Raw genomic sequence first — 11077 nt, forward strand, 5'->3', positions numbered from 1 at the left:
TGTGTGTGTGTATATATATAGATATATATAGATATAGATATAGATATACATGTCCTTTTCCTTTTTTTGAAAAATCTCTTTGGGATACAGACCTAGTAGTGGTATTGCTGGCTCAAAGGGTATGCAAGGTTTTATAGCCCTTTGGGCATAGTTCCAAATTGCTCTCGAGATTGGTTGGATCAGTTCACAACTCTACCAACAGTACATTAGGGTCCCAATTTTCCCACATCTCCAACATGTCATTTGCCTTTTCTGTCACATTAACCAATCTGATAGGTGTAAGGTGGTACCTCAGAGTTGTTATAATTTTCATTTGTCTAATCGATTGTGATTTAGAGCATTTTTTCATATAACTATGGATAGCTTTGATTTCTTTTTCTGAAAATTACCTGTTCATATCCTTTGACTATCAATTGGGAAATGACTTCTATTCTTATAAATTTGACTCATTTCTCTATATATTTGAGAAATTAGGCCTTTATCAAGAGATACTTGCTGTAAAAATCTCCCCCGCAAGACGTTTTCTCCTTTCCTTCTAATCTTGGCTGTATTGGTTTTGTATTTGTGCAAAACCTTTTTAATTTAATGAAATCAAAATTATCCGTTTTACATCCCTCTATCCATTTTACATGTACTCTATCTCTTGTTTGGTCACAAATTCTTCCTTTATCCATAGAACTGACAAGTAAACTGTTCCATGCTCCCTAAATTTGCTTATTATATCAGTACATAATTGTTTAAAAAAAATTATGGTTCAGGAATGTAATGGAATACTATTGTGTACCTAAGTAATGCAGTGGAGTAAGCATTGGGTATAAAGTTAGGAAGACCCCACTTCAAATTTGGCTTCAGACATTCACTGGCTGTGTGACCCTGGGCAAGTCACTCAAATTCCCTAAGCCTCAGTTTCCTCCACTTTAAAATGAAGATAATAATAGCACTTACCTCCCAGGTTGTTGTGAAGATGAATGAGACAATATTTATTTGTAAAGCACTCAGCACTTAGTAGATGCTTAATAAATGTTTGTTCTCAAATGTTTGTTCTCTTCCTTGTAAGAAATGATGCAGATGGTTTCCGAGAAATGTGGGAAGACCTGTATGAACTGATGCAAAGTGAAGTTAGTAGAATTAACAATTGATATGACATTAATAAAATTTTTTTTTCAAAAAATTGAAAAGCTAACCAAAATAATGATCAACTACAATTCTGGATGATAGAGAGGTGAAAGAAAAAAGACACCATATTCTTGACACAAATTGGGAATTTTTTCTTTATAAGGGCTTTTTATTTTTTTCCTTTCCAAGAGGTGTGGAGGGTAAAGGGTAGGAATAGCATAACAAAGAAAAGAAAGAAAAGAGTCACAAGCATCCTTATTTAAAATGCAGGGAGAACAGAAGGAAGACCAGAAAGAAGAACAGACAAGCAAGATGGTTTTTAAAGTTGGATGTTGATGACTAATGTGGAAATATGTTTTATATGATTGCATGGGTATAATCTATATCAGATTGCTTGCCATTTTGGGGAGGGGGGAGGGAAGAAGGGAGGGAGAAAAATTTTAAACTCAAAATCTTTCAAAAAATAAATGTTGAAAATTGTCTTCACATGTTATTGGAAACTAAAAATAAAATATTAAATAAAAAAAGAAAGTTGAATATTGAGTTTATTACATACTTAAAAACAAAAGCAAGGTGTGCATGTTCTCCATCTCCTGTTTGGTTATAAATTCTTCTGTTCTCCATAAATCTGACAAATAGTAGATTACTATAGTCACTGACGACTGTCTTGAATGAATTAGCTTAGGTAGAATTGTCATTTTTATTATATTAGCTCAGCCTACCCATGAGGAATTGGTTTTTCCAGAAAGTTATTTAGATCTGACTTTGTATGGAAAATGTTTTGTTATTGTGTTCATATAGTTCACAGTTCCTGGGTTTGTATTGGTAAGTAGACTCCTAAATATTTTATAATGTCTACAGCAACTTTAAATAGAATTTCTCTTTCTATCTCTTGTTGGGCTTTGTTGGCAATACATAAAAATGCTGATGATTTATGTGGGTTTATTTTATAGCCTGCAACTTTGCTAAAGTTGTTTATTTCAAGTAGTTTTTTACTTGATTCTCTAGGTATATCATCATATCATCCTCAAAGAGTAATAGCTTTGTTTCTTCTTTGCCTATTCTAATCCCTTCAATTTCTTTTTTCTTCTCTTATTGCTAAAGCTAATGTTCCCAGTACTATATTGAACGGTGATGGTTTCTTTGCTACTTTACGACAGATGATAGGCAATTGTTGGCAAGTGCTGTCGTCTGCACTGTGGCCCTGGCACTGCTCCTGCTTGCCATCACCTAAGCTAATTTATTTATTCAGTGCCATACCAACCAAACTACCAAAAAATTATTTTATAGAGCTAGAAAAAATAATAAGATTCATTTGGAAGAACAAAAGGTCTAGAATATCAAGGGAACTAATGAAAAGAAATGCTAAAGAAGGTGGCCCAGTTGTTCCAGATCTTAAATTGTTTCACCCCATCTGGGTTCTGCTGCTCCAGGATTTGTTTTGACGAATTATCAAAAGTTGTTCAGAGGGGAATTTGAGAGAGTTCAGGCAAGTCCCTGCCTTTTCTCCATCTTGGCTCTGCCCCACCTCAAAAACTTAAGAATTTTGATCAATGCTATGACCAACCATGATTCCAGGTGACCCAATGATGATAGGGCAGCTAGGTGGCCCAATGGATGGAGCACTGAGTCTAAATCCAGCTTCAGACCCTCACTAGCTATGTAAACTTCTTGATCAACTTCAGTTTTCTTACCTGTAAAATTGAGGTAACAGCACCTATATCCCAGGCTTGTTGTGAGGATTAAATGAGATATTTGTAGATAGTACCTGGCATACAGTAAGCACTACATAAATATTAGCTATTATTATTGTTGTTGTTACTCTCCTGACAGAACAATGAAATTAAGATGCAAAAGGAGACATATTTTTGCATATGGCCAATGTGGCAGTTTATTTTGTTTCATCATGCATATTTGTTATAGGGCTTTTTCAATGGGGGATGGAAGGGGGAGAAAATATATTTTCATTAAATGAAAAATAAACTCTTTTAATTTAAAGAGAAATTTTTCCCTCAAAGGGGAAAAAATGAAGTTAAAAATAACCAAAAGATCCTTTATCTAAATTAAAAGGGGCTGAACTAAATTTATAAATTAGCTAATTTATTTATAAGATACACCTTTGAAACTAATTTTTAAAATATTAATGCAATTAATAATTCAAATAACAATGATAATTTAATTTGTAACTTTATTAAAGGTTTTAATACCATAAAAAGATCAGTATTTTAGAAAATACACTGCTTTTAAAGGGGTTAGATATAACCACTATTTTCTAGGATACTAATCAATAAATGCTATATAAAGGAATAACATTCAGGGCTATTTAGATATGGAGTAGATTGTCTAATGAGGTAGTGAATGCTTAGTCACTGGAAGGGTTCATACAATGAGTAGATGACCATCTGTCGAAGATATTATAGAGTAGGTTCCCATATTAGGTGAGAAGCTGGACTTCATCTGTAGGGATGCTTCTAACTTAAAGATCCCAAATTCTGTGACACAATGTCATTTTAATAAATGACACAGAATGACTCTGAAGTTAGTGTTACTGAAACAAATGTTTTAAAGAGTCTGAATTAACAGAATAGAGCCCAAAATACAGAGTTTCTCCGGAAATTTACTATTTAATTGCACGTAAACAAGCAGAATTGTTCAAATGAAGCTTAAATTTTTCTCAAGCTGTAAAATAAGTGCCTTCAAGGCTGGATCCGCTGCCCAGTCAATCTTTGCTGCCATAACGATGTGCTATAATGAAAATAAAAATAGGTATGTTGAATATCCTTGGAATACTAAAGCTGACATTTTAATATAAGAGTGCTTTTTATTATCATCAAAATTATACTGCATATTTTCTCTGTGCTTATTTTGATTGTGGGGCCTGAATTTATTTACAGAGGATGAAGTCATGAACCTTATAGTTGTGGGAAGTTTAGATGTTTACAAATGACTAATTGTTCCTATTAGTGGGCATTTTCTGATTTAAAATAGTTACAGTAAAGGAAACAGTTATTTGGAATTAGATGGATGTTTGTTTTTTAAACATTAATGAGGAACAGTAAGAAAGAACATTAAGAAACTTAGAAATAGATAGAGCAATGAATAGAATACTGAACTTGGAGTAGGGAAGACCCAAGTTTGAATCTACCACAGATAATAGCTATGTGACCCTAAACAAGTCACTTAACTCTGAACCTCAGTTTCCTCATTTGTGAAGTGAGAATAATTGTGAGGATCAATGAGAACATAAGTAAAGTGATTTGCAAACCTTAAAGTGCTATGTAAATACTACCTATTACTACGAATCAGAGTCAGTTTATATCTACTGTGAAGTCCCAACATTTGCCAAATTAAATAAAAACCTATTTCTTATTTATAATTTTAATCCTGACTGATGAACTTTAGTCCTCATTCATTCATGGGCAATAACAAATAAAAAATCTAATTCAACCAGAGCTGACACAGGTTTATGTAATGAAGGGATTAATAAAATGAAAACCTCTATTAGTAATTATTATTTATTGATAATTTAGGGTACACATATATCTTTGTAGCAATAAAACAATCATTAAATTAACTATTATAAGATTCTTTCTAAAGATTAAATTCCTGTTAGAGGCTTAGTGGATAAAGTCCCCTTTTCTGGAGCTCCCTGAAGGTCTCCTTTTTAGTAGCTATATTAGTAGCTGTTTAGTAAATTATATTAGTCAATCTACATGTCCCTTAAAAGTAACACTTCTAATTGCAAATACTACAGCTGGAGGACAAGACTTCTAAGGCAACCTCAGTTTGACAGACAGGTTAACAGACACAGGCCCAATCCAAAAGAATGTCACATTCAATAACCCTCTCACAGCCTAGAAACTCGTCATTAGGCCCCGACAAATCCACACGTCAAATGTTGGCAATAGCTGCTAGTTCTATTTGTAAAGCCCCAAGAAACACTGGTCAAATGACCTGCCTTGTCCAATTAGAATATTTTCAAAACAAGTCTCTCAAGATTTCTCTAATGTGTAATTCCTTTTCTTCTGTTATTAAAAAAAAAAAAAAAGCTCTGTAAATCATTCCTTTGTCTCTGACTATACAGAAGTCAGTAGACCTGAACTGTTGGCAACTGCTAGCCTTGTAAATAAGTCACTACACTCAGAAACTTTGAGCTTCAGATTTTTCTATTTCAATAGTAAACCAAGAGCAGAAAAATAATAAGCATATTAATATGCCTATTATTTAAAAGAAGAGGCATAATTCTCTGCTACAGACTTTTGAGGCAATTTCATTGTGCAACTTATCTTTAGTGAAAATCCAATGAACCTATGATAGTTTTCCATTTTATCTGAAGTCTAAAAGTGACATAAAACAACATGTAACTTAAATGATCTGGCTGTCAAAAAAATAGTGGCAGATTCAAGTATACAAGGTCTTTATATGGAGAGAAAAAATTCTTAACCTTTTTTTGTTGCTCTGGACCCTTTTGCCAGCCTGGGGAAGCCCATGAACCCCTTTCCTCAGAAAGGTTTGTTGCCTACATTCACAATCGAAGGAAATGCTAAATTTCAATTATAAGTGAGTGAAAATAAAGAAGTCATTTTCCACCCATCCAAGTGCACAGACTCTCCTGAAATCCATGCACTAACCTCTTTGGGGTTCATGGACTCCAGTTAGGAACCCATGGTGTAAGATAAAAGAAAAAAAAAAGGAGACAAAGAAAATAAGATTTTTAAAAAATTAAGTAGAATGGGCTGCCTCAGTGGATAGCGAGTTTCCTCTCGCTTGAGAGCTTCAAGAAAAAAAACAGATGACTACTTGTCAGGTCTTCTACAATGGAGAAGTATTAATTTTTAGATGTAGGTTTGAACTGATTGCTAAGGCCCCTTAGTTCTGAAATCCTGTGATTCTATTAAATGCTTAATTAATATAAAGTCAAAGAATCTTAGTGCTGAAGGGGTTTTAGGGACCTTCCTTCTTATTTAACAAACGAAGAAACTATATGACAAAGATGTGAAGTGAGTAACCCAAGGTCACAAAGCAAATCGCGGGCCAAGACGGGACTTGAACTCAGGTTCCCACCTTCTCTGGACCATGAGCCTTCTACTGTACTAATCACATTGTCTCCCAAGAGCAATCGGTTAAGATATTGAAGTTCCTCCCCTGACACAAATTTTGCCCTCCAAATTCACATATACATTACCTGAAAAACATTTTGAATAATGGTAGTTGAATCTATCTCCTTTTGTAGACTTTTCTTCATTTTAGTTAACAAGGCACTATTTTTCAGGATGTTCAATTCATCTTTTTTCTTTTTATTCTCAGCCTGTATTTCTAGTAGCTTTGCTTCCCCAGCTTTTTTAAACACTGTTAAATTTAAAATACCAGACAAAATATTACAACAATAAAATATAACAATCAGAATCTACAAGGATGAAAAGGTATGTTTACAGTATTGAAATCTAAGGAACATTTTAGACAAGAGAAAGGAAATTTTCAACAGCAATAATGCAGTCATTCTTGAGGTGTTTTTTTATCTATAAATGACTTTCTCAGAGTCACTTTTTAGAGGTATTTGAAGAGATTTGGGGGAGAGCTCAGGCCAGTATCTGCTTTCACTCAACCATCTTGGCTCTACCTCCATAAATGACTTTTTCAATAGCAAAAAACATTCATTGATCACTTAGCAATTTACCATCTAAAACTGATTTGTATCCAGGTTCACATTGCTTTAAAACTTTTTTTACATAGAAACATCCACTATTACAACTCCCAGAATGCTAGTCTGCAAATCTATGTGGTGCTAAAAATCCATTTAATCTCTCACTTTTAATAGCCACCTCCAGCCTTTAAATAAATGGATGAATGTGGTGTGAGGACTGCTATTTATCAGTTACTGTAATAATACAGAACTTTGTCCATCAAGGAAGATAGATAGATAGATCTATGTCTTGGAAAGACACTGGAAATGGACAATGAGTTGGGCCCAAACTTAAACAGAAGAAAATGGGCTTGAATGCCTTTGATATACTGCATCATTCAATGACCCTTTCTTCTTTCTCAAATAAAGGGCTTCTTTTGTAATAACAAAATTCTACCAATATTGCTGTAGACTCAGATGTGAGTCACAAAACAAGTTTATAAAGTGCTGAAAATGAGAATCAGAGGACAATGGAGAGGCACACATGGTGCAACAGATCACATACAAGCTATGATGAATGTCTAGAGTTAAGAATGCCATCAAAGAAACACATGAACAAACATGGGCTGGTCACATGGTGAGAAGAAAAGCCCACAGATAGGCTACACAGGCCACTAGCATCCTCGTAACATCAAAAGAACATGAGGTACCTTCAGCTCTTCTACGATCTGGAGCCCAACCTTTCAACTTATAGCACCTCCTTTCAGCTTTTGGAGTTGTCAGATGTACTACTCAGGATTATTTTTAAAATTTTGACCCAGTGGGACAAGCTGGATGATGCTAGGGACACAGATACTTTCTTTTACTTTTTTTTAAATTCATTCTGATTTATCAACAATCACTTCCATAAGCTTTTAAGTTTTAAATTTTTCTCTCCCTCTCTCCCCAAGATGGTGCACAATCTGATCTAGGCTATGCATATACATTCCTATTAAACATATTTTCACATTAGTGATGTTGTACGTAAGAATTAGAACCAACAGAAGGAACCACCAAAAAGAGGAAACAAAATACAACAGAAGGAAAAAAAACAGCAAATAGTATGCTTCAATCTGTATTCAAACTCCATAGTTCTTTCTTTGAATAACACAGATACTTTCAAGGGCAGAAATAGAGACAGCACAAGGCTTTCAACAGGAGAAGGGAGTAAGCATTTATTAAGCACTACTATGGGCCAGGCACTGTGTTAAGTGCTTTACAAATGTTATCTCATTTGATCCAGAAAAAAAGAAACTATCCTTTGGCTTATCCCAGCTGCCCAACTAGTAAACCTAGCCCAAAATGCTTTAGAAATGTAAGTTTTAACATGTGTTATGAGATTTAGAGTCTTCACCCATTGGTTTCCCAAGGACCAAAGATGAAGTACACTCCCTACCTCTCTGTCAGGAGGTGAAGGGTTCAATTTGAAGTCATCTATTTTTTTGATATGACTAATTCAAGAATTTGTTTTGTCTATGCATATCTGGTTACAAGGGTTATATTTTTATTTTTTGAGAAGGGTGCAAGGTTAGGGGGAAGTGAAAAGGAAAGAAATTAAATTTTTGTTCATTGAAATAAATTAAAAGAACTCGTATCCTCTTCCACATGTTGACATTTTATCATCAATCGAGGGATGTCTGGCGGCCAGAGATACTAGCACACAGAGGCACAAATTGTAATGCAAAATAGCTAAATGATTGTGCATTTGGACATTTCAGATTATAATTTGGTATGATTTGTAAAGATATGAAAATAGCAATCAATTTTGTTCTCATGAATTAATGGTGTGGAAATAAGTGTTTATTTTGTAGCACTGAAGTAAAGAAAATTGTTTCTGAGTGGGAGAGAAAGTAAAAGAGAAAGAAGGAGAGGGGGAAGGAGAGAGGGGGAGGAGGAAAGGGGGAAGAGGAGGGGGGAGGGAGAGAGAGAGGGAGGGAGAGAGAGAGGGAGGGAGGGAGAGGGAGAGAGAGGGAGGAAGGAAAGGGAGAGAAAGAGAGAGAAAGAGAAAGAAAGAGAGAAAGAGAGAGAGAGATAAAGAGAGGAAGGTAGGTCTCCTGGAGGTTAGCAGATTTCCTGTGGTAAAATTAGGAAAAGACATAAAAAGAACCCCATAGGATAGACAGGCCAGGAGGGATTGCTCTCTGTATCACTGGAGGGAATAACCAACCATACCAATAAAATCTATCCATTCATTTCAATTCACAGAAAGTAACAACGTAAATTATAGGAATTTTACATACTTAATCTCTTCTTCTTAACTTCAAGCATTTTCTCCTCCAGGTCCCGAGTTTGCTGTTATTCAAATTTAAAAATAGGAAATAAGCACCGTGCCAGCAAACTATACAGTCCACTAGCATTAAGTAAATACCTATTGTGTGTCAGGCACCACACTAAACGCTGGGGATACAATGAAAGCTAAAAGACAGTCCCGGCTCTTGAGGGACTAAAAGTCAAATACGGGAGACAACACGCAAACAACCACGTACAAACAAGATATATACAGGATAAAGTGTAAATACTCAGCAGAGATTTAGAATTAAGAAGAATCAGGTACTAATATCCAGAAAATTTCAAGTCACCATTAGGGCAGCTGTTTCATCTTACCTAACCTGATGGCAACAGTTCAGGACCTAGAACTCAAGTGCCTTGGGAACAGACACAAGACCTCAAGACCACCAGTCTTACTTCTAGGTGGGGATATGCTGTGGAAGGGAGCCACAGCCATCATCTTGGGAAGCAACTCCAATGAAGATTAGGCCTGGAGATTATTTCTGAAGGTTCCGCAGTCACAGCTATCTTAGACTCAGAAAAGAAAAGTTCTTACCACCCCAGGCCTTGGCACTGTCAAATGATTCAGTAACAGTAATTGATTATTTATCAGTGGAAATTAAAGAAGATGCAACATTATCTATTTTGCTGCTGTATTCTATGGACCATGGAACCTTTCCATCTGACTTGTAGCTAAAACCTCCAATATCTTGTTTTCCCCATTAGAAATGTGAACTTTGGGGCAGCTAGGTGGCTTGGTGGATAGAGCTCTGACCTTGGAGTCAGGAGGACCTGAGTTCAAATCCGACCTGAGACACTTGACACTTATTAGCTGTGTGACCCTAAGCAAGTCACTTAACCCCAATTGCCTCACCAAAAAGCAAAAAACAAACAAAAAAAGAAATGTGAGCTCCTCGAGAAAATACTAACTTTTCAGTTTGTTTTCCCAGCATCCAGCATGGTAAAGCTTTTAATAACTGTCTTGTCATTCATTCTGGCATATGCCTACTTACCTTCCCTTTACTTTATCAACTCAAAAGGTAGATTATTAAGTATTTTAAATAGCTAATTGAGTAGAGACGCAATACAGTACTGAATAGAAAATGCAATCAAGGGGCAGCTAGGTGGCGCAGTGGATAGAACACTGGCCCTGAAGTCAGGACGACCCCAGTTCAAATGCGGCCTCAGACCAAACACTTGACACTTACTAGCTGTGTGACCCTGGGCAAGTCACTTAACCCCAATTGCCCCTCCCCCCCAAAAAAGATGCAATCAAGTGGGGCATCTAGGTGGCACAGTGGACATAGCACTGGCCCAGCTGCAGTCAGGAGAACCTGAATTCAAATCTGACCTCAGATACCTACTAGCTGTGTGACCCTGGGCGAGTCACTTATCCCCATTTGCTTCCCAAACCCCCAAAAAAGAAAATGCAATAAAGAAGACTGAATTAAGTCTTGTCTGATAAATGTTTAACACCTTAATAATAAGTCCTATCACAAATGGCCATTAAAAAAAGCTCCAGAAATCCAGAATTGTACATACAACCCCCACTGCCTATACTGCCTTTCCAACAGAACTAGTCCCCACTAAAGATCAAACTAAGAATTAAGTTTATTAATAAACCACTTAATAAAGGAGACTCTATATTATTTGGCATTTAAGAAAAAACTAGATTTTAATTAAAAGATTAATATTAAAAGAATATATGTTAAAAGGATGCTTATTTCTTAGAACATGACTTAGCAGTACCACCACTAATATGGGTGGTTAGATGGACAAAACACAGATGGATTTCAATTACCTACCTGTTTTTAAGGAACATAGGTGGGAAAATTGAAAATGCTAAATCTGGTTGAATTCAAGTACGGCAAATACAATTAAAATGAATGTAGGTTTTTAGAGACAAAGATGTCAAAGGAGGCCCTACTTATTCCAACCCAATCCTTTACTCATCTAAAAGACTAGAACAGCTCAAAGAGCCAAACATATAAACCAAAACTAACACAAAAAGAAGGAACTGGGTTAGATCTA

At 35.6% G+C, this 11077-nt stretch overlaps 1 protein-coding gene across 1 annotated transcript in view; it reads right to left on the bottom strand.

The window, feature by feature from the left end:
- Window positions 1-3337: 3337 nt before the first annotated feature.
- CENPH (centromere protein H) overlaps window positions 3338-11077 on the bottom strand; it is an 18953-nt gene continuing 11213 nt past the window's right edge. Inside the window, exons 10-12 of the mRNA XM_027863366.1 lie at window positions 9019-9070; window positions 6302-6465; window positions 3338-3861 (exon numbers count right to left, since the gene is read on the bottom strand). Coding sequence (XP_027719167.1) covers window positions 3769-3861; window positions 6302-6465; window positions 9019-9070 — 309 coding nt within the window. The 3' untranslated portion in view covers window positions 3338-3768. The remainder of the gene's footprint in view (window positions 3862-6301; window positions 6466-9018; window positions 9071-11077) is intronic.

This window comes from Vombatus ursinus, unplaced genomic scaffold (assembly GCF_900497805.2).
Source record: "Vombatus ursinus unplaced genomic scaffold, bare-nosed wombat genome assembly UNPS02014772.1, whole genome shotgun sequence".
NCBI classification, from domain to species: domain Eukaryota; kingdom Metazoa; phylum Chordata; class Mammalia; order Diprotodontia; family Vombatidae; genus Vombatus; species Vombatus ursinus.